We start from the raw sequence: 25,441 nt of genomic DNA on the forward strand, positions 1-25,441 counted from the left end.
TGAATAATGTAAATAAATTAATCTAAGGTTGAAAAAACTAATAATTAATATCATTTTCTATGATGGTATTCATGGGTATCCTCGACAAACAAGATGATTTTTGCTTCCCAATTGTAAATTGTCTTTGTAGCAACATTTTAACAATGCCTGCATACAGAATATATTTCTCCCAGTTATACGATATTCCGATGCATATTTTCTTATCATGATTTCATTTATAGAGGGTTGCTGCTTACAAGGAGGCTATTAAACCAAGAGTTACAAGATGTGAAGTTCAAATTAAACCTTAAAATATATTATGAGCGCCATCACAAGCGGGTGACTGTTATGAAGTATTTGTTTTTTTTGCATAGGCATTATCAATTTATTTTCGAATCTCTTATAATTTGATAAAAATTTCAAATAAGACAAGATTAAATTGATTATGACTTAGAATGTCATTTTTTATTTCATGTTTGGTTTTACAATACAGATGTTTTTCATTGTCATTTTTTAAAATTACTGTAGACAACCACTTTCTTATTTTTCTGAAAAACAAAAACAAACATATATTAAATAAAGGCATTATCTCAATAAACACTATTACGTAGATGTTTATTGAAAAAAGCATGACACGCATTCACTGTGTATTTTATATCATTTTTTTGATAATTTTGTGTTTTCACACGAAACGTTGAGATGTTTTGCTCACCAGGTTTATGTGCCATAAAACTTTCAATTCTACTCTATTTTGCAGATCACATGCAAGCAATTAAAATGGTGATGAACAAAAAAACTTTATAAGCATACTTTTCGTTTTATGCTATCACTGGTAATGAACTTACCAAAGATACCAAAGAGACAATATGTTTAGATGTGGCATTAATATTGATTCACTCATAGGGTCTTGGCATTGAAAATAAACACATTTTTTCTTCGAATGTAAATGGGTAAAAAATTATTGAAAATAAACATATTTATTCCAAAACCAGTTGTTGGCATGATACGGGTTGTGTTCTTCTCATATATTTTATGATGGTATGATACTAAACCTTTAACGGGACGGAATGTGCTTGCTTTTTATATGATGAAGACATAATATTTCAATCATTTTAATCGAGGGCTGAAGCTGGCATGTCAATAACTGCTAGTAGTCCCGTGTTAATTTATGTACCATTGTTACTGTGCGTAGTTTCTTAAGGTGGTACCTAACACTAAAGGGAGATAACTCTGTAAAATCAGCTAAACGTTTTAATAACGTTGTGGTGTTAAGGGAATATTAAGCTTCTCAATGATCAAAATGAGTGTTTGTCAAACTGCTATATAACCAGTGTAATTTTTCTGATAAATTGGTTGGTTCAAATGATTTGAATTTTTAATAATTTTGTCAAAGGGTCAAAGTAAATATTCTGTCAAAATTTTATGAAAATTAAACGAGCCACTGTGACATTAATTTTAGTAAATGTGTTGGGTACCTTACCTATTCTGAAATCGGATTCGGACTTCTTTAAAATAGATTTTTACTATGCGTATTACTGTTTGTTTGTTTATTCTACATTGACTAGAGGTATAGGGAAGGTTTGATATATCACAAAACAGTTAAGTGTGACGTCCATTTTCATTGAACTAGTTTACATTTTGTTAAGGAGCCAGCTTAATCCTGTCTTCGAGTGCGGCGTTTTCTCGCTGTGTTAAAGAACCATTGATGGCCGTCGGCTGTGTTCTGCTGTTTGGTCAGATTGTTTTCTCTTTCACATTCCCCATTTCCATTCTCAATTTTATGTATCTTACTGGCGGCTCTCTATGTTCAAATGCAGTTTCATGAAAACACTTTGTTTCCTTACTTGTTCCTTACCTGTAAAGGTCTTCGTACACCAAATCTTGTAAGAGGAAGAAAATGTGAATCTTCTACCAACTGTAACATTCTAAAAGCCTACAAAAAATACAGTGGGCTCTAGTTGAATTACTAACATTTACTAACATTAGTTCACTTGAGTAAAACATGCATAACAAATTTGATGTAATGTGAAGCAAATGAAAATACATATGCACCGTAACGAATTCACTTTTGAACTAAAGAATTATGCATCGCAGTTTTATTATCAATAATATGACATTCGAAATTTTAGGTTTCAAGAGAAAAATAACATATGTAAAGTGTAAAAACAAGAGAAGGAAGAACCAAAGACACAATAAGTTGCATAAGAAAATGATCAACTGGCTAAAGCATTGCATAAAACGACGAAAGAATACACAATACATTTAAAAAGTTTAGAAAACTAACTTTAAATGGATTCCACATCACTCAGAAATTAACTAAGAAGGTCTGAAGGGTATAAAGTGCATGCTCTAAATGTGGCTCCACTCACAGTGTTCATGGTAAAAACAATGTTTCCAAAGCGAAGAACACAGATTGATAAGCTAAATCCTGTTCATCAAAGCTATTATTTTACACAAAAACAGAAATAAGTTCTACATAACATAGAACCTAAATACTGCATTTCAATATTCCATTATGGTTTGTAAGGTTTATCGATGTTTAAACAATCCAGTTTCAAGGGAGTTAAATCTTGGCGCGACGTTAAGCGTTTGAATTCCCGCAAAACGTCACTTTTTTCTGGACGTAATGCGTGTAATTTTTCGTAATTAGAAACGTAATGTGGATTTTTCGATGCTCCAATTTCTGTTTCTCCCGCATCTAACTTCTACAACATTAATATTAGTACATTTGATTCTATTAGGATAACAGTCTAATAAAACCATAAGAAATAAAACACATTACTGTTTCTGTGAGATCTTCAACAAAATATCGTATAGTTAGCAATCTCAAGATGATATAATGGATGTCAATGATCATTTTTGATATGAGGAAGGCGCTACCTTAAATGCTAGCTTAATACCAGGGCTATGTCCTATAAATTGATTGATTGTTGGTTGCTTCACGTCCAATTGCAAATATTTTGGCTTCCGTCTGTCCGTCGTAAACTTGGTACAGCATATTATCCTAATGTCATGGTTGGGTTTTTTTTCATGATGGTCAAACGATCTGTATTCTTTTTTGTAAACTTTTTGAGTTACTTAAACAGTGGTGTTTTTTCACAGCCCGCCCTGTATCTCAAAAACGATTTATGATTATTGCTACTAAAAGCTTTACACACAACTTAGTTACAATGTATATGAATCTGAAGATCTGTATACTTTTTGAGGATGATTCAAATTTTATTTTCAAGGTTATTGAGTTTACGAAAAAGAGGGGGTTTTCACATGTCGCACCGTATCTCAGAAACTATAGAAAATTATTGCATAAAAAAATTCACATACTTGTTAGTTATATTATTTTTAAGATCTCATTCTGTATATTTTTTCGTGATGATTCTTCATTATGAGTTCTCAGTAAATTTCTATTGAGCTACAAATTGGTATCATAGAAAACATGTTGTAATATACAAAATTCCTTTTGAGCAAGAATAAGGAATGAGTCAGAATATACCTCCCATGACTTCCTGTACCAACCCCCGTGTTGTTTTAAAAACATGTATTGTGGGTTTTTTCATAAGACGACGAGCGTATCATGCGTTCGTAGTGCAGCTGTTTATTTTGTTCTTTTATTTCTTTTACAAATATATTAGAGACATGACAGAAGGACATCAAAGAATGACATCAAATACAATGCAATTTCCAATATTATTAATATTTCCATATGACATAACTCTTTTAAAGGATAGTTGACATGCGCTGATTTTCGACCGTGTCCATACGATATCATTTTAATCGAAATTTGGCAAGAATTGTATACTTGAAAAATCTAATTAACCATAAGGACCGGAAGGACAGACAGAGGAATGAACGTGCGATATTTTATGTACCCCGCAATGCGTCGCGCTGTGGTGAAAAAAAATATATAGTTATAATTTACCAATGAAATTACGCATAAGTAATATGTCCAGTCCTCTAGCTATTAATTCAATCGTTTTTGCCAAATCAAAAATTGTAATAGTTATGGTATTGTTTCTCTATCTGGACAAAAGCATTCTTTAGCATATTGCAAATTCTCCTTTACACATTCCATTGTGGTATAATCGCCAATGAGACAACTCTCCACAAGAGACAAACATGACACAGAAATTAACAACTATAGGTCACCGTACGGTCTTCAACAATGAGAAAAGCCAATACCGCATTGTCAGCTATAAAAACTGTGAATTTTAAAACTGTTTCTAAATTGCAGAGTCTTTACTTTTAAAAGCCGTAAAAATTATCAACAGTCCGTAATCACTTTTCTTGAGATATTTCTCACTTGGACCACAAACAAAGAGATGTATTTATGAGTTACATGATTTTATGTGTAGAAAATTGAATAAAAAAAAAAATACGGGAAAATTTCACGAATTTTTCATTGTACTAATGAACTCAAAATCGTTCAGTTTTGTTTTTTTTTGTCGTGTTTTGAAATCCCGGACCTGCGCAGAGTTGTACAATGTACTTCCTTTTTCCGGTCTCGTTTGTATGAACTTTGAGTAAAATATATATTTATCAGTCTAGTATAAAATAGGAAGGAACGCGCAATACCAATTTCATTTTTAATAATTCCTTGATATGAAAAAACGTTACCTGATGATAGCGTTTCTTTGTTTACATTGCATATGACGTCATAATTTACATAACGTCACAACTAAATCCCTAACAACAGAACCAAAATCGGAAACGTTACGGTATTTCCGTTTCTTTTTTTTTAAACAAATATTTAAGTTACAAAAAAAATATTCATACAGACTTCGTCCCCATTTACAGGTAATGCCTGCCTCATATTAGGTAGCGCTTTACAAGCAATATTTATACATTTTGAAAAATGTCTCCGGTAATTTGCAGCGATAACGTCGAAAAAGTCTGCCAGCGACGTCGTGCACTTTAACGCTAACGTTGAGGTTAAAAAGGGGGGACGCAATTTTTAGGATAAATCGCGTTTATCATAGAATCAAGCACGGTGACAAATATTTTTTTATTTGAAATTTGGAGAAAGCATGACAAAATGCAGTTTATACAGAAAAAGGATAAAAATTACATTTTTAGAAACACTTTATTTCTATATTTTTTGGATTAAAAAAAGTCCACTTTGAGCATCTGGTCGGCAAGGTCAAGAAAGGCTTGAATAACTGTATAGTCATTTGTGTAGGGATTTATTTTTTTCCTTATTGTCACTTATCACAGCTCTAAATTGAACCCGATTTTAATAATTTACGACGAAGAATATTTTCTCCAAAAATGTTAAAACATTGCCTGCCTTTTTTACAATTTTGCACAAATCCCCAATTTTCAGCCTCAATTTTCTCGAAAACCAGCACTGTGACCTATGTTTTATTTTGTGTTTTATTTTATAACTCGCTAAGGCCTACAACATATTTGAAAACTATCAAAATGACATTATATAAAAAAAAACTGTACCGGATGCCCTTAAACACGGATAATATGCATATTAAATTATATATATCAGTGATAACATGCATTGTGAAACGGTTACGTAACATCGTCTGAAAATCAGCACCATGGGATATAGATGTAAAATCTATGTAGCAAGTCACTATTGTAGTTTACTATATTATTCAAACAAACATTAATTAAGTGGTATAAGTATCGATCAGACAATTCAAAACTTGTATCAGAAATATACATGAATGCACATGCAAAGACATTACACAAGTAAATGAAATAGAAAACTTATATATGGACATTGGTAAAGAATGCTAATAATATTATTTCTATGATTCTAAAGTCTCTGTATAAAATGTATCACCACTGTGAATATAAAAATAAGAACATGTGGTAGGACTGACAATGGACCTAATGTCCAAAAAAGTTCAAATGGGTTGAATTTCAGAAAGTATAGGCAGACGTACAGCCTTCAACAACTCATACCATATAGTCCTGTAAAAATTAAATTAAACATATGAAAACAATTTCATTGAGAAAACTCTAACGGCATAATTAACAACAAAACTATTTTGGTTTACGACAAGATTATCATTTTAACCTCAGCGCCTGTTTAGCTGCAACATTAAGGTTAATTCATAAACAACAGGTTTTAACTTGTTGCTTATGTTGCGTCTTGCAAAGCACTCTTTTTGAAGAAAAAAAGAACACTCTCAGCTAAATTAAATCATACAGTGCTTGTAATTGTATACTTGCCTTGCTAGAAACTTTAATTGGGCATTTATAAACAACCCACTGTACAGTTTCATAACATGGTGGTGTAGTGAGAGACCCTGCATACGTGTAGAATTGGTTTGTGTCATACGGAAGGACATCTAGAGGAGTGATACCTTCTGTAACTCTAACTGATCTGGCGTTTTGCTCTTCTTTTTCGCATCTCTCTTCTATGAAGTCAGGACTTGGCGTTCGACCACAATTATTGTTCGTACAACTGTCTAGTAAGAATTGAAAGAAAAAAATTTAATAACTATGATAACATGTCCCGAATCGTGATATAACTATTGTTTTGTAAGTTTATTAAAAATATCGGAAAACAAAACGTAATCTGTATTGCATAATTTATTTGACATCAATGACACATACATGTAGGTAACTTTTCATGTATATATTTCATGGCAGTTTTATATATTTAGAAATTTGAAGTTCACATAACATATGGTCGAAACTAATGCGAAAGCTTAGTAGCAAATATGTTCTATATATAGTCTATATATCTATATATAACAAATTGTATATGCATATACCTGCATCGCATTGAAATTAAAGTAAATGAAGTCCCTGGCCGCATAATAAACTATGTATGTATCAGACAAGTACTTATTACAAAGATTTCGCGACAAAACAAGATATTAGTCTCTTAGTGAAACTTCATGGTCGTCGCAAAATATAACAAAACGGTGGTTAGTTCGTTTATCCAGAAAACCTTTAATGACATTTCATATCAACATTAAGTGATGACTACTAATACCTGACGAAATGTCACCTGTCTGAATAAAAATTATTTTGGTTACTATATAATTAAAGCATGCTTACTACTACGTTGAAACCCAAGGAGGTTGAAGAAATCAGGATTAAACGACTCCATAGGATAGTGTCGCACTTTTTCATAGTATTTTTCCATCAGTTTACTAAGCTTCTTTGCAAATCTGACTTTACATGTTCCATCAACCTACCAATACAATTGTACATTGTGTATAAGAAAAGTGTTTATTGGGTTTTTTTGGTATGTTAATCTATATAATTAGATTAAATAGCCTTGACTATATTTGAAAAATCTGAAATTCATATTGCAGACTTAACTTTTCGTCGGTTTGATTGCAATCTGTTTAAAACATTATCAAGTTTAAACTGACATTTTCAACTACTTTATTGGTACAAAAATGCCTTCCTGCAATTTACTGGTGGACCATACAATATCTGTATATGTTACTATTGTTTTTACAACTACTTATCTTAACATGTTTTTGTTACTGGAAATCGATTTAGAAATTAGAAGAAGAGAGATAGAGAATGAATGGTTAACAATATTCGCATATTATTTTGAGTCTACAACTTACCCTGCATTCATTGTTTTCGTGGTTATTTCCGTATACCTAAAATAAATATATTATACATTAAAAATTGTGACATATGCAGTGCTGATGTCTACCATTATATTCCTAGCAGCATACATTTAAATACCCGATACAAGTATAGGTTAACGATATATTTGTCAATGTTGCAAGACTGGTCTTGCCGTTTTGTATTTTCAAATTATGTGAATAAGGTTTGTTTGAACCTAGTCAATCTGTATCGGAAAATACATTACATTACGCTAGACGCATACCAAGCAATGCGTAAACTATGTTATATATACATACATAGTGTATTCAACAAGGTTTGCCTATATATCTAAGTAACACAAAACACATTATTCTAGACTAGAACAATACTCGTTTTCTGGAATGATAATATTTACGGTGGAAAAATTCAGTCGGCATACAGATGTCTATTAATGATCGTGCCATGTCTTTGTCTAACTTGTATAAGTCAGTGCGATTTATTACTATTCATGAAAACTATAGACATGATAGACATTCGGTCATTGATGAATATCCAATGATGACAACTTTCGTGGTATTCATCAATCCGCTCTCAACTCTGATTGTATAATTGCTTTGTTCAACCAATTTACTCAATGATGGTATCACGTAGTCCTTATCTACGATGGGGAATGCCTATTCCAAGTCAGGAATATGACAGTTGTTTTCCCCATTCGTTTCATATATCTGAGCTTGTAATTTTACCATTCAATGAAGACGTTCCGTTTTGAAATTTCCTTAAAGTTCGATGTTTTTGCATTTTACTTTTTTCATTACTATACAACAAAGGGGGTTACCAAGAATATGTTTAATTGCAAAAAAGAAATCTTTTTAAAAAGTAAAAAAAACCCAACAACAGCCACATTAGTACCAAAAGTAAGCTAATTTTCATGGGGACAATGTGTGTCTTACATATAATTATGATCTGTTAATATCACAAATTTAAGAAAAACATCATTTGGACAGAACTGAGTGTATGATCAAATCTATATTGCAATAAAAATAAACTGGTCATTATATTTTTAATGTACATTTATATATCAACATTTGAATTTTGTGAGGTTTTTATTACTTTTTCTGGACTGTAAGTATAAACAAATTACAATTAATATAATTGAATCACACAAACACTATACAAAACATAATATTAAGTTCGATAACTAACTAGTTTTATGTTATAATATAATATTGCTTTAGGAGTTCTGCATTTACATGTAACACAGATTAAGATGGATTGCCTAACAGGAAAACATTTGTAAGAACTGTTTTCAAAAGGTCTAAACTTATTCTATCCTTGCAGTATTATTTCAGAGTTATTTGCAATTTCAGAAACTAAGCTATTCTCGTTAATATTGTTCTTATTTTAAATCGTACAGGGCCATCAAAAGTAAAATGAAGAAAATTTGACAATAACAGGAAAAAAACGGATCAACAATGAGTTCATTTTATTTTGTCAAAAGTCATGCAGAGTAGCTGCCAGATTAGGTATTAGGCTCTCACCTCTATCATAACACTTAACACTACCAGTCCATTTCTCTTTGGTTTAGCTTCCCCAACACCGTCATAGTTGCTGTCGTAAAATACCATGTGAGCCTAAAATATAACAATTCTTTAATAACACGACTTGTTTTCTGGAATTGCTAATACAAAAGAAATGGTCATATAGGAGGAAATTGTAGACAAGCTCGCATAAGTTGGTTCAACATAGCCCATCTCAAAGGTCAACCAAAGCAGCTAATGTCATGTTTTCTTCAATAATGAATTTGGGCGTCTGTTATGGAAACACTTCCGCTTTGAAGGACGATAGATTGGTAAATTGTTTACAACAGAAATCTTTTTTTCCTTAATTGATATTAGTATGAACATAACATGCATAATGATTATTATAAGCATTGCGTATTGCGAACATGCTATATATCTTTAAAAAGCGGTATAACGCTAGTTAAAGATAATCGCGTTTACCTATTTATCACACAGGTTTCTTTAAGTCTCTTTATACATTAAGTAGATATAGGCAGAATTTATGAGAAGCAAGTAAGAAGTCAAAGTCGTCAAATTATGGGGAAAAAGAATATGCATATAACAAAATATAAATGATTTTGATTTCTGATGTTTTTGTTTAAACGCCACTTTTAAGTACCACATTTAGGCTATTTCGTGACGGCAAGTTTTTATTGGTGGAGGAAGCCGGAGAGCCAGGAGAAAACCACCTGTCGCGACCTTCGATAGGAAAACTGACAGACATATTCAATTAAGAATGGAATTTGAGAGCACCGACACGAATGGGGTTCGAACTCACAACCTTAGTGTCGACTGACTAGTGATTACAGAAATAACTACGTTGACCATTCGGCCACCGAGGTCCCTCAAATATGAAAGTGTGTAGGTCTTGAAATGAAACTTTTTATTGTAATAATGCTATTGCCGAAAGAAAATTTGATATGAAATATCGTTTGTTTTTTGTTATTAAAATATAATATTGTCGGATTAAATTATAAGATAAGAGAGACATAGACGATACCAACAAACAAACCAGTTGTTTTGTAATAAAAAATCCAATGATTTTGAATTATTGTCAGCTTTAGAGGAGAATTTGCTGAAGGCAGATTCATGGTATACCCCCATCTTTGGTTGTGCAATCACAGTACAAAATCGGTCTAGTTATTTGCCCAAATCAGCAAATTTGGAACAGATTTGCAATTTAATGGTTAGACTGTTTATTTATATAAAGAAAACTTGTTAATTTATTGTATTATTCAAAATATTTTAACAAATAGCAATCTTTTTGGTTTTTATAATCATTTTTTTCAAATGAGCAATTTAAGGGGAGCTAACTCTTTTAGTACAAAATTTATACTGGGCTAAAAGGGATTTTTTTTTAATTTTACTTGTGACAAGAAAACCAGTTCGATGACACCATGTTTTATTTTTATTTTCTTAAAACGTATTATGAAACCTATGTTTTCACAATTTATTTCAAAATTCTATCTCATAGAATTTTTTTTTAATCTCCCTTATGTGTTTTTCATGAACAAATCAACCAAATTTAAGCAATTTTCAACGACTCATAGCTTGAAAAAAAGCACGGTGACCCATACTTTTTATTATATTTTTGAAAAAAGCATAGTAAAATCTTCATTTTGGCAAATTATAAGAAAATTCTGTCTCAAAAAACATTTTCTTATAATCTACCTTCAACTGAATGATTTTTATCAGTCAGGACTTTTATTTTTCCAGTCAAAACAAATTGTTATCTTTTTGGGAAATATTTTTTTTATAATAAATCTTTTTTTCTAGTTTGTCTATTAATGCACAATTTCTCTTTTAAAACATTTATTAAATCTAATCAGCCCATTCACATAATAATCTCAAATATGTATTAAGTTATATTACATGTAGGTACACATTTTCATTTACCTCCATTCGTGCCTTAGGGATTAATGTACTTTCCTTTTATATAGTTTCTATATTGATGGAAATGACAATTTAAAAACGTTAGTAAACGCTTTTAATATCTAATGTCAGACATTAAACCAAAATCCCGATCACCGACATTTCCATTACTCTTACATCAACAATCTTATATTGTATTTTGCAGGTAAACTTAGTACATTTATATTTGCTTTAGGTGTCTCACGTCCGTTGCATGTTGTTGTTAGATTTTTTATATCCTTGTTTGTGCTTCTTTGTCAAATATTGTTTGTTATTCTTCTGATTGGGATTGTGATTATTGTTCTATCTCCTTATTTGATCATTTTCGCTATTAGGTCTGTTCTGTTCATGAATCATTATAAACATAATGGAATTTGATGCGACTGTCAGACACGTGAGAGGTTTAGCTAGCTATTCAACCTGTTTCAATCCACCGTGTTTTACATTTCGAAATCCCTGTACCAAGTCATGAATATGAAAGTGGTTATCCATTCATTAGATGTGTTTTATCATTTGATTTTGCAATGTGATTAGGGAATTTCCGTTTCGAATTTTCCTCGGAGTTCAGTATTCTTCTGATTTTACATTTTACCGCATGAAGTCTTCATGATATTGTTAAAAGGCCTTATTTCCTCATTATCGGCATACGGTACAGTTTTGATCCCATTTTGATTTCATTTATGACAATATTTGGACATTTCTTTCCTGTGGACAGACTTATTTGATAAATACATGCTATTTTTTTGTAAAACGATTTGGAATATCCTCTAAAAAAATCTGCTTTTTATTTTTAAACAATTCTTTGTAAAAAAATCATTTAAATTAAAACTTCATGACTTTGGAAAAAAAATGGCATTTTTTGTTGCAGGTTTATTTAATTTGAAGAAAAAAATCAACGGTGATTTTTTTCATAGCACATGTTAAACTGGTACATATAATCTTCATATTTTATCAACTCATTTCGTCATTTAAAAAAACAGATTGGTCCATTTACTCGATTTTGAGTTAACGGACGTCACGAAAACAACCATATTACGATAGCAACGTCATTTTCTCCCTGTAACTGTTTCGTAAGCCTTCTAATTTGTGAGACATGTTTGTTTATATCTTAAAGAATGATGAATTAAATATTTAATGTAATAAAAATACTCACCTCCATCGGTTTGAATGTATTGTCTATAGCATGTTCAGATCCCTTATTTTCGTCTCGTCCAAGGTGAACATGCAACTGGGCAAAATTATACTTCTTGTCTTTTGGTCTTCTAGGGACATTGCATAGAGTTATTTCGTCATCAAATTTTCCGTCAACATCAAAATCCGGTGCATGGCCTGTTTTCAGGATATTGACACGAGATTTAGAAGAAATTTTAAGTGTATGAATTTAATTTCAATGTTTTTAACTTAAAACGTTTGAAAACTTTTCCTGAACAAAATACGTACAACAATACTTTTTCAATTTCGTTTGGAAGCGAAAGTGTGATGTAGAAAATAAGCACGCTGTCGATAATAATTCGTTTAAAACTCAAAACGTAGGCCAATACACAGACACGTCGAAAGTTTTCAATAGCAGTATAAAACAAAACTCTAAGGTACGTTACTGTTATGCATATATATGTGATAATTATCTACTAGATCCTACTTATCGTTTATCATTTCATCACTACAATCCCTCTCCCTTTTTCAAGAATGTGACCTACCGATTTATACTATTTACCGGATTTGTAATAACATAAGTATCACGACGGGTGTCACATGTGGAGCATGATCTGCTTACGCTTCCGGAACAACTGAGATCATCTCAAGTTGTTGTAGGGGTTCCTGTTTCTTAGTCGTTTTCTATGTTGTGTCTGTTGAGCTATTATTTGTCTGTTTGTTTGTGTTTGGTTTTTTTAGCCATGGCATTGTCAGATTATTTTCAATCTATGAGTTTGAATCTCTGGTATCTTTCGCCCCTCTTTTTTCACTCTGGAACAAACTACAAATACGTCGAAAAAGTTGATGATGACATAAGCCTTCTCCTCTTACCAAATGTATCTCTGTCAATACTATTTTGTCGAACATGAGAGACACCCGTAGAGGCCACCAGAGATCATTAATATATAAGCATCAGACAGGAGATGTGTTCTTGTTGTTGAAGTGAAATATAGAAACATTTACTGAATGATTTATAACCTATTTACCTAAATTTGCACTACTTACCATTGTTTTTGATATTTGCAAGAACTCTTGTGTTGAGATTTCCAAACTTGAGCCTTGAATAACGTTTATAACGAGTCTCTTTTGTGTTGATGTTAATAGGCGATTGTCTCCTCTGTGATCCACATGTAGTCCAGCATGGATGAACTCTGCACCAATCCTTTGGTCCTGAAAATACGTTTTGTTTTACAATGGTTTTAATAATTGATGTCCTCTTGCTTGATATAAATCATGATGCAAGATTGTCAATACTTTATCATAATATGTCATGATCCTCTGTTGTTGACGAAATATCTCTTTTAGAAAGCTTAACTGAGTATATTCAATACCAATATATCACTATTGTCAATTTGCAAGTGTGAAGAAAAATCGTAATGGACGAGTTAGTCTTAGTTCTAACATTCCTGCACATATGCATTTGTAATCGACTCTTATCCGCCTTTTTAAGGTACAATAACATACAAGGTATTAATGTTACTTTAACAATAGATGATGCACATATGAACTAGACTTATATACCACCAGAATAGGTTTTTGTTTAATGGTAGAATTAAAATAACGATACAAATTGGATCAGTACAGCACCAGATATTATAACATAATTCACAACGGCGCTGATTTCAACAACGTTACTAGCACTTTATGTTATAGTGCACACTGAATATAATTCAAATCTTGTATGTTCGGTTGTAAATACTCTTCGACCTTTGTAAAACATGATTTGTCCTCGAAATTGTTTTATTTTATTTTATTTTATGATAAGTCTAATGTAGACGAAACGAACATTGGGTTCCAATTTATAATCATTGTATTCATTTTAACCGGCACAAAATTGTGTCAAATAAAGTTGAGAATGAAAAAGGAAAATGCGTCAAAGAGACCACAAAACAACCAAAGACCAACAATGGATCTCCAAAACAGCGATAAAAAACATACAATAGTGAAGTATTAATGAATAAATATAACTTGCAACACTGCTTTGAAGTAGAGTTGTACGAGAACTAACTACACTTGGTTTCCATAAGAATAAAAGCTTTTTTACAATTCGGACACAACTTAAACCATAAGGAATAAATAAGTATTGCTCACAAAGTCATTTACACCAAATCCAAGCATCAGACAGCCCCGTAAACCTTATATATTTGCATTTTGCCTATCCAAAATTCCGGAACTCCATTTGTAGTATTGATATTGGTCAAAAGTAGTGGTGCATAGCCAATTTCTGTAGAAACTCACTGCATTTTATTCCTTATGGTTCACACCTAACTTAGTAGCTTGTAATACAGTTTTGTCAGAGTAGTCCGTTAGTTTGAACTGTTTCACAAGTTTAATGTCGGGGCATTTTGTTGCAAATTATAAATACGCCACCTATTGTTTATCAGGCCGTACGGTGACAGATACTACTGTGTATATCATTCGAACTCTAGTTGATAGTTGTCGAGTAAAATTCATCTCCTTTCTTATATAAAACATTGTGATGATGACGATTACAATGCATCATTAATGTAAGTGTGTTAATGTGGACATTACAGTTGATCCGCTCACCACGCAAAATAAAAAGATGAAATATGAAAGTCTAAATTAAATCAAATGTTTTCACTAATCCGATTTCTTACCTTCACAGAAATCCCTGTCATAGCTGAAATGAGCTTGGTTTATGTCTTCATAGCAACACTGATTCGCTGAGGGAGGTCGAATCTGTAGATATCCGGCTCCATCAACGAAAGACACAAACACTGTGGCAACGGTAGCGAACAAAAATACAAGTTCCATACCGTACAGCCGAATGGTTCATACATTTGGTTGCGCACACCGTTTTATACTAAATGCAGCTTACTGAGGCGGGACATTGGTACATGTATGACTGCATTTCATAAATCAGATTCTTATGCTTTAAATATATTTTCAGTCATGTAACTGTATTTCACAATTAAACGTTTCGCAAATCCATTTCATTATGTAAATGTTATTTTTGTAACCTTAAACCTGTCAAAATATTATTCTTTTTTTAGTTATGTTTCATTTAATTTATGTACATGTGTAACTAGGTTCAAATAGTTATACGTACATACATGTTATCCAATCTACATGTACAATATCAGCCCCAATTGACCAACTCTGTAGTATTATGTATGAATTATTGTCCGTGTTCTTATATCATTTATCAAAGTGTTTTATAATCTTTTTATCTGTAGATAATGCATGCGACTTATTAATCAGGCATCAAATTTGACAATTTGTTAAATGGCAAATACACCACTTATAGGCCGGTGACCAAAGTCGGATTTATGAAATTTTAATCGTCAAAAAGTATATGACTATATCATATATCATTCGATTCGAAAATATGTGTACTTTGAGATTATTTTAGTCGTCAAAAGAAAATATGGTGCCGTTTTTTTAGAAGGCAAGACCAAAATTCACATGTCGTTTTCAAGGAAAAACAAAACTGAATATATAATATCAATGTAAACTTGTTTTAAAAACACTCTTTTTACAATAGAATGAATGAAATCTTGAATCTTTTTTTTCCTATTTAAATTTTTCCTCCAGAAAATGGAAACCCGCATCATGCGTTAAATGAGATTCCCGAATACGCATATGCGACTCTACAAAACGGAGGGTAGATTTCAGTTTAGAGTGTTGATTTTTTTCAAGCAGTAAGAACAACGGCCTTCAAAACCTTACACAATTGATAGAAAATAATGAACTAATATGATTTCTGGACTTGATGGGGCTGCTATATTATCTGTATGTCTTTAAGAAACATCAGAGACAACAGTAGTTTCACCGTGTTCATGTGTTTAAACAACAAATGGGTGAATTTAAAAAATTTCAAAAAAGTTGAGCTAGGTTGTGTCAACATGTAACACGTGCCATGCAAATCAAAATTATCAATATGTTACATACAGGAATGGGACACAAATTAATGGCAAATTTTGCAGATCTGATCTGATACTTAGTGCTAAAGATCTTAAACCGCGACAAGATGCTACTAGTGAGTTGGGTCACGACAGAGCTTACAGGTAACATTATTCGTGCTATGGTGATCTAAAAACTTATTTTGTGTTTATTTCAGTCGCCAGTTCTTCTTCACAATTTAGTACATGTCACCAAATCTAAATTTCCAAGTTCGACACTCATGTGACACAATTCAGTCCATGTCACCAAATCCAAATTTCAACGTTCGACACTCATGTGTAACAATTGGAACACAATCTGCTAAACCTTCCGGGTCAAGATAAGGTTCGTGTTGATCTTTAGTTTTCTAAGTAGTGTCTTAGAGAATTGTGTGTGTAATTATGTCGTTCTTCGACCTTTAATATGACATTGTTGCCGAATAATAAGTTGGCATATCTCTTTGAAATATGCGGCCTGCTGTAAATAGTTAGGGGTACAGCCCTGTCCAGAAAGTCTGTACCGACTCAACATGCACGAGCGTACGGTATCAATTGAGACATGTATACAATATATACATGAATTTCAATCCTGGTATCCATGTATGTATACGATGGCGCAGAAAAAATACAAATGTAGTACTATTCAGACATGGGGGAATTGACAATTGGAAATGAAAATCGTCCTTTTAAGATATAATATTTTTGTATGCAGTTTGTGTCATTATCAAAGTGAAGATCAAGATGTGCAGCATACATTCTAGTTTCTGTAGTATCCTTTATCGAAAGTTCACCGGGGTATATGAAATGTAAGTACTTATTGACTAACAGGTGGGTTAAAGAGAGACAGGAAATCTAAATTTGAAATCAAAGAGCTAAGCCAAGTGTTTTTCTTTATGTCTTTGAAAAGGTTCTGTATTTCTTATTGCAGTGCCAACTGTAAACACCGTTACATTATGTAGACGTATGCATTAATTGTATCCACTTTTATATTAATCAACAATTTCCAAGCTCATATTATGAACTAAAGTCACAATCATCCGCGCACTATCGGGTAAATTTCATCAAATGTGTCAAAATACCTCGGTTTACATTTAGTGGTAATTAAAACAATTATTTTATTTTTTCAACAGACTTTCTAGTTTTGTCTTCTTTTGGAGATTTTGTCCAACTAAACAACTAAACAAAGTATAACAACACAACCTAAAAGAATAGAAAACATCAAAATAATTTAAAGAACCAATAAAACATCAACAAAAATAAGTCATATCAAGTCCCAAATATTTGAGGAAAACTAGGTATTCAGCTCAATCATGAACGGGACACAAATGACAAACGTCCGGATTTCTTTAAAATTATTGATTGAAAAGCAGAGATTTTAACAATCTTACTTAAGGAAGCTTGCTTGTCAGATTTTGGATTTTTGTCAGGTTTTTGGAATCCTCTGGTTTTATCCATTTGAATGCCTTGAAAAAATTTGCCCCGTGACACCCATTTTTCTTTTTGTAAATATTTTGTATAATGATAAGCCATCTGTAAAAGTTCGTCCCCGAGGGTATCACCAGCCCAGTAGTCAACGTGTCGGTGTTGACATGAATATCAATAATGTGGTCATTTTTATAAATTTCCTGTTTACAAAACTTTGAATTTTACGAAAAACTAAGGATTTTCTTATCCCAGGCATAGATTACCTTAGCCGTATTTGGCACCACTTTTTGAAATTTTGGATCCTCAATGCTCTTCAACTTTGTACTTGTTTGGATTTATCAATATTTTGATATGAGCGCAACTGATGAGTCTTATGTAGACGAAACGCGCGTCTGGCGTACAAAATTATAATCCTGGTACCTTTGATAACTATTATAAAATTTTAATTACTTTTCAACAGTTTTTGAGAACTTCAACAATGTTCAACTTGTCAAGCTATGAAAAGTCAAGAGATGATATTTTCCCGCCAAATTTCATTGTCGTTTATCTCGAAAACAAGCACGGTGACCTATATATTGGATTCCTTTATTAATCCCCTATCAATATAAACTAGTGTTTTGAAAAGTTAATGACGTTAAATCTGAGAAGCGAATTCCCTTAATAAAGTGTTTTCATCAGTAGTGTTTAATTTCATAATTTGTCATCAAGCAGCTTTTAGGATTATCTTTTTCGCCTAATGCATAGAACATTATGTGTGATGTTTGAATAGAATAAAAAAGAAAGATATCTGAGGACAACCAAACAGCATGCCACAAGTGATCTGCAAAATTTAAACAAAAGCTGCACGGTACGATTGACGACCAATCTTAAAATCAAATAAAAACATTTTTCAAGAACTGTGCCAATTATTAGCTGTATACCATGATGTGAAGCTCTTTTAGTATTCGACTGTTTACTGTTTCGTCACTTCACTATTAAACCTGTTAAAGGAAATATATTCGATAGTCTTACTAGATAGCGGGAAATTTTCATGTGTTTCTTAGGGAGCGGGCATACATGTAAGCTACGAGTTATACAAAATCAATTATGCATTTTTTAATTCAATCACTACAGAAAGTTAAAAAGCCAAAAAAAATCATTTTAAGAAGCCAGTTTGGGTCAATTTTCTAAAAAAAAAAAGGCCTCAAGACATCGTTTACAAGTGAATAATTCGACCTCATTTAATCCGTATTCATGTGATATTCAGTTTAACCCTTAGGTAGAAATAGTCTATGCATGAAATAGACAAGTTCAGTTATTAAAAGAATGTTAACATTGAAAGTTAAACCAGGGTAAACCATTTTGGTTCGATCCCTAAAAATTAATTCTTATACAGTAAAAAAACGATGATCAATATATACTGTTAACCTTTAATACGAAATAAATACATACCTAGGAAAATCATATTGCACCAGTTCGAGCCCATGCATCGTTTAAACTGTTTATTTCAGTCTTTTTTTATTATTTGGATTATATTATTTAGAATGTTATAAATCAATTATTATAATGTTGAGTCCGACCGATCAACATGAATTTGACAGCAAATGCCCCTTTGACTTGTGGTATTTAGTCCATCTTTTTTAAAGATTTCATTTCAGGTTAATGTATGTTCTACCTGATAAAAATGTATTGCTTTGCTCAATTGTAACTTAGATGGTGCTTGTTTTTGATTAGACACATTTTTCATATTTTTTTATGTGCACGTGTGTGTTGCCGATGAGATGCCTTATCAGTAAAGAGAGATACTGACTAATATGACCAATCCCGTATCATTCCGGTATGTTTGTCTCCATGCAGGAGGCTGCAGCACTCCATTGTACTGATAAAAAGACTGTATCAGAATTTATAATCGGACGTTTATTTTACTATTTTTATCATTTTTAACGCTGAGACCCTGAAAATAGAGATAATTGTCAAAGACACAAAAAAATCTGCATTTATTCAGTTTGATACATACTCAATATAGTTCTGCTTGAAAATATTGAACCATTTGTGCCTCACCTTGTTTTACATTCAACCCCCAAAGTGTACATGTTTGTATAGACACATTCGGTGGTTTTTTTCTACCAGTTGGAAATAAAATACATGTCTATTTTGTTGCGCTGTTTGCGTTACCAGGATAAGCCATGACATAATTCATCAGCATTTCGAAGATGTGTTTCCACTTGAAATTTCGAGGCTTATACAATATTTCGTGAAGAAGTATTATTGGCAAAGTTTATGTCAACAGTAATAACATGAATATCGTGAAGATGTGAAAATGAAATATATACTCACTTACACACATTTGTCTTTATTTTGAGTTGGAGATAGTATACTTTTCTAAAATGTTGATCAAAGTTGAACACTGTATAAATCATATTCAGAAAAAGTAAGTGCATATTTTTATTAGCATCTATTATGTTATAGAATTGCACTACAATATAATTGTGTTCGTGGTCTATATATATATATCTATAGGTTTCATGACGAGTAATAATCAGATATAACATGATATCAAAACGAGTTATTAAATGTTAATATAATTACACCCCTGTTCTATTGTTATACTTCATAGTTTCTTACATGTATTCTGAAACAAGTGTAAATTGAACAGATCTATTGTTACGAGTAAAAATGCATTTTGACCATAGGGTGTGACGAGTGGGGTTTCTTGAAACCCCTGCTTTTACATTCCTCTAACAAGTCCATTGTTTTTCGTAACAATAGAATTAAGTTACGTTTTTAAATAGCTTGAGCATAAGAAATTACTTATAGTGTTCACTGCAATTTTTTTCCAAAATATTAGAATAACACATTAAAGGAAATTTCAATAGCGAAAAAATAAGCATCTAGTTTGAATACAAAAAAAATAAACCTCTAAATACTCTTTCTTTGGAGGTAATTTATTTATTCCAGTCATATGTCTATTCTAAAGCATTGAATAGCAGGGATTCTAATTCCCCCAAGTTACCTAATGGCAGATCCGGGGGTGGAGGTTACGCTTGTTGGACCCAATTTTCATTTAAAAAATCAATGCAATTGAATGGTTTGACTCCCCCCTTTTTTCTCTGAGTTTGACACCGACGGCTGGATCATCCCCTGCTTGCCCCCATAAAGGGGTTTCCTAAATATTAAATCTGTATCTTTGTATGATGAGCATGTATGTTAGTCGGGTTTCTAATGCAAACATACCTATCCCTTAGTTTGGCCGAATATGTTTATTCTCGAGTAGAAGGGGGGGGGGCTTTTTTTTTCTATAAAATACAGTTATGATTGCATTTTTTAAACTGATGCATGTAAGTTATAATGGTTATAATCTTGCCTTTAACTTTAGTCGATTCTACCAAATCCAACGCTTGTCTCAAAATGTCGTCCGTCTTATTCATGTTCATTTTGATAACTGTATACAAGGAGCATGAATGCTTTGTTTGTAATAAGAACACACGAAACAGTAAACCTTGACCTGCTGATCCGTGACAGAACATTGATTTCATGGGAATAAGTTTGACATTTGTAAAATATAACCACTTATCAAAGTTTGAACGAAGACAGCCAAAGGTAATAAAACAATCTTATAAATCATGGTTTGATATTGTCAATTAATATGGTATTGTTTTTTGTTTTCATTTAATAATCAATGTTAACAAATATAGGGCTTAGAATGGGACGTAGGTTAGTTATACACTTTGGCAGACGGGGTTTCATATCCCGACACACCTATCCCTTGGTGTATAGCTTTACTTATAAACTTTCCTCGGTGACTTTGTTATTACAATTGAATAAATAAAAAAACAGTTGATATCAAGCGATATAGTTGTCAAAGGTACCAGGATTATGATTTAATACGCCAGATACGCGTTTTGTCTACATTTGACTCATCAGTGACGATCAGATCAAAAAAGTTATGAAGCCAAACAAGTACAAAGTTGAATAGCATTGAGTACCGAAAATTTCAAAAAGTTGTTCCAAATACCAAGCGATGTCCAATTTTCAAGAGTTGTTAAGCCTAGTTCTCTTCGGAATAACAATCTCATTGTGTTAAATTAAAATATTTGCGAATCGTTGATCTAGTTTTTTTCATTTACCTGTATGACGTCATATGTCCTATTTAGGAATCAAACTTGAACATCAGCCTTTTAAAACTTTTTGAACGATTTAGAATTAAATAAAAGTTGACAATAAGCATGATAAGAAGATTTGCATGAGAAAAGTGCGATTGTTTTAAATATTATTGAAGAAATCATATATGTCCGTTGCAATTGACGAAACGTACATCGTCATAACCTTTGAAAAAATAACCTAACGAAATACTAATGGAAATGTCATTAATTCGCATGATGATGCTGGTTAAACCAAAGAAATTAACGTAGTTTTCGTTACACACTCCGTGGCGTGTGATATGAGGAATATCTTTTTATGAGATAACAGGTCACAATATTAAGAGAAAGTATAGCTTCAAGATTCATACTACTCGTAGGGATTGCAATCTTATACAATGTTAACTGAATAAATAACAGATATATACTTTCAGCAAAGACAAGTAAAGGAATCGCCTCATATTTGTTTAGTGATGGAACTCTCGCTTGTAGAAGTTTTACCGTAATAGAAAGGATGCCTTTAGATAATTTTTGTTTTTATAAGACAACTAGCTTTTCACAGCATTTAGCTACATTCTTATATCAAATAATCAAAAAGAATTATAAGAAAACTGAAATTTTGATTCTGTCTTATCAGTGTTTTTTTTTCTGTTTGTTTTTTTGCTTTATAGTATTATCTAATATTTGAACGGTACAAAATTATGCTTTTCTTTACGTACACACACATATATATACCCTTATGCGCACATGCACCCGATGTCATTCAAACCAATGCTTTAACGTATTATTTAATTGCTGAATTCTGTTCACATGAAAGAATTTTGGGACTTGTGCATGTCCACATGAACTAAAAGAAAATTATTTTATTTGATGACCTTGACACAATCTTTGCAATCAAAGGAAACAAAAAATGGATTAATTATTCCATATAAGTGCTTACATTATGTAGGTTGACATGAATATGCATATTTAATTGTAACATAATTAAGTATGATAATTGACATTAATTGGCTGATTAATTACTCAAGGTTTATACATATATTCACCATAGATGTGTACATCACTTTTTATCGTACGTATGCATATAATATTAAACAATATGAATGTCAGAATAATAATAAACTCTTTGTGTTTACAAATTACAAAATTAATATAAATTTAGTTTCTGATTTCAAAATTGCTAAAATTAATGCATCAGTTCTCAATATAAATGTATCATTAGTGAATTCCATCTTTGTCCTTCATTATGACACTTAGTTTTAACATTTCCGTGTATATGACAGTAAATATGTGCTTTCTCGTGACGACAATTGTTTTTCCTTCAAGTAGTTTGCTTTCATATCTGATTCAAACGATCGTTGAATTTTAATGTTTGATTTATATGTTTTGTTAACATTTTATGAAACAAATGTAAGCAATTACCGCAGTATCAGTTACGTGTAACAATGTTGTTCTCTGTAAATAAAGGCAACAGTAGTATACCACTGTCCAAAACTCATAAATCTATGGACAAAAAACAAAATCGGAGTAACAAACTAAAACTAAGGGGAACGCATTAAATATTAAGAGGAGAACAACGACACAACTTTAAAATGTAATACACACAGCAACGGACTAAGCATTAGACAAAATCCGATGAGAATAACCAATATAACATCAAAACCAAATACATGAATTTGGGATAGAAAAATACCGTGACAAAACTTCACATGTTTTACATATCGTGTATCGAAGAATGTATATTGACTGCATGCATGTAGTTTGATCACTCTCTGCTTTAATAGAAAATGAAATGCTGGAGTTGTCAACACACACTCATGCATGGCATATAAATGTTCAGGAGATCATTACAAGTGAATTTATGTTGCATTGAAGTTACTTAAAACATACACTGTTAAAGATGTACATAAACTTCTGAAGCAGATACGGGTTTAAGTACTTTCAATTTTATAAATTAAATTACAATTATGTTGTCAACTGGACGATTCCTCAGATTAAATGATTAAAACATTTCTCAAATATTAATAAAATTAATTTAATAATTACATTGACACACGATTACTGCTGATAACAATGAATTTGAAAAATAAACCATTAGAATGAATACCTTTCATTAGTGTAATACTTATTGAGAATGAATTCAGTAAGTTATGAATAATTACTTAAATTTTCAACAATTTGAGAACACATCAAAAATTAAAACATATACATAAATGAGCATTCGTCACACGTTATGGCCAGTCACAGTTAATCCTCATTAATCACTGACAGCTTTTAAATTTATTCTACATCTGTATGGTCGGAAAATGTGTTCTCCAATACTAAGGCGTCACCACAGCAGGGGGTGTCTGTATAAATTATACTCCCATGCCAGCTTTGAGAATCGTGGATTAGCACTTGCTTTCTCAAATTCTTAATGTCAAATTCCATGCATTCATATGGTTCATTTAAGTAATTATCTACTTTAAATTTGATTTTAGAATGGTTCTGTTTTCTTGTTGTACCAGACGAGTCCTGAAAATAAAATACATATGTTTTAGGTTGTATAGCCGACAGAGACTCGTCATCTTCAACTTTATGTTGTCTTTAAAATCTCTGTTCGTTTTTGTCAATACATGTTCATAGAGACTTCAGTTTTTGTCACACCATTGTTGTTTCAAAAGTTGGTCAAGAACAGTTGCAAAAACCATCGAATAATTTTCCTCGTGATTTAAAAGTTTTTTGAGAAAAAATATAATTTAATAATGGTGTAATCATATTTTTTTTATACAAATATAAAACACTGTGGAGCTGGTATTAGTAGACTAGCAGTTATTAGAGCGCTACATCGTCAAATGGTGTCATATTTTTATTCTTGTGTGCTATCACCATAACGCCATACTTAATGTCCTGCTGTTTAGTTTCTGGTATTTTGAATACGAACCTGATCATAATCAGCTTTTATTTCCATCAAATAACATTTTGCGCTAAATACGTTTCTCACACTCCCTAATTTCACTTGGATTTAGAGATTTCGTAATAGGGTTTAGTATTTGTGGTGCATTTGCAACAACATTCCTTATATATTTGTTTGTTTTTGTGTGCGTGTTTTACGAGCAGGTGCAATGTATTTGAATTAAATGGTAAATGAAATGAAAAGTTATCACAATGTTTGCCATTGCATGCATTAAATTTATAGCACATATACATAACAGACTATAACTCCCAGTCATAAACAGCAGAACTAACCCCAACAAAAACTGGGGTGATATCAGATGCTCCGGAAGGGTAAGCAGATACTGCTCCACATATGGTATACTTCGTTTTGCGTATGCTATTACCAACCCGGTAAAAAGTTCGAATCGGTAGGTCACATTTGTAAAAAAGGGGATTGTAGTTATGACAAAGGGAACATATCCGATATAATCTGTGAAACGGTTATTCCATAACGGTTAACCAACTAGCGATAGCGTCATGTAATTTATGAAGGAATGATTTCAACTTCACCATTTGGAACTCTTGGTTTAATAACTTACTTGTGAGCGACAATACTCTTTCAAGAAAATCATGATAGGAAATACAAGCCCCGGAATATCGTATCAATTGGGAGATCTATACTCTATATGAAGGCGTTGCTAGAATTTCCTTAAGCTAACTAATTCATCGTGTGAGTTCAAACACTTTGATAAAAAAAAAATGTTTTTATTCTATTAAAGTGTCGGAGCATCGCCATATTTTTAGGTTTGCAGACATTCACAGACTGCTACGTGTTTCAATGAATCAAAGCTTGACATTTTCTAGAAAATATGCCCTACAACCCTCTTGAAAATTATCTTATTTCAAT

General features: G+C 32.0%; 1 protein-coding gene across 1 annotated transcript; it reads right to left on the bottom strand.

Annotated features, from left to right (window-relative positions):
* Positions 1 to 413: 413 nt before the first annotated feature.
* On the bottom strand, positions 414 to 15,092 carry LOC139527872 (nacrein-like protein). The gene is made up of 9 exons (XM_071323549.1): positions 14,792 to 15,092; positions 13,179 to 13,343; positions 12,133 to 12,308; positions 9,048 to 9,140; positions 7,524 to 7,559; positions 7,000 to 7,135; positions 6,163 to 6,401; positions 1,835 to 1,912; positions 414 to 527 (listed from the first exon to the last, which is right to left on the bottom strand). The coding sequence occupies exons 1-9, from the start codon at positions 14,946 to 14,948 to the stop codon at positions 486 to 488; spliced, it is 1,122 nt and encodes a 373-aa protein (XP_071179650.1). The 5' UTR covers positions 14,949 to 15,092; the 3' UTR covers positions 414 to 485.
* Between the last annotated feature and the right edge of the window lie 10,349 nt (positions 15,093 to 25,441).

Source organism: Mytilus edulis, chromosome 6 (genome assembly GCF_963676685.1).
Source record: "Mytilus edulis chromosome 6, xbMytEdul2.2, whole genome shotgun sequence".
In the NCBI taxonomy this organism is placed as follows: domain Eukaryota; kingdom Metazoa; phylum Mollusca; class Bivalvia; order Mytilida; family Mytilidae; genus Mytilus; species Mytilus edulis.

What these genes read in the sequence shown, in the direction of transcription:
- LOC139527872 (XM_071323549.1), bottom strand. Translation starts at nt 14,948, where the DNA reads ATGGAACTTGTATTTTTGTTCGCTACCGTTGCCACAGTGTTTGTGTCT. An exon ending in CCTTGGGTTTCAACGTAGTA is followed by an intron (nt 6,402 to 6,999) that starts GTAAGCATGCTT and finishes AATTCTTACTAG; the next exon opens with ACAGTTGTACGAACAATAAT. An exon ending in CAATTAAAGTTTCTAGCAAG is followed by an intron (nt 1,913 to 6,162) that starts GCAAGTATACAA and finishes TATTTTTTGTAG; the next exon opens with GCTTTTAGAATGTTACAGTT.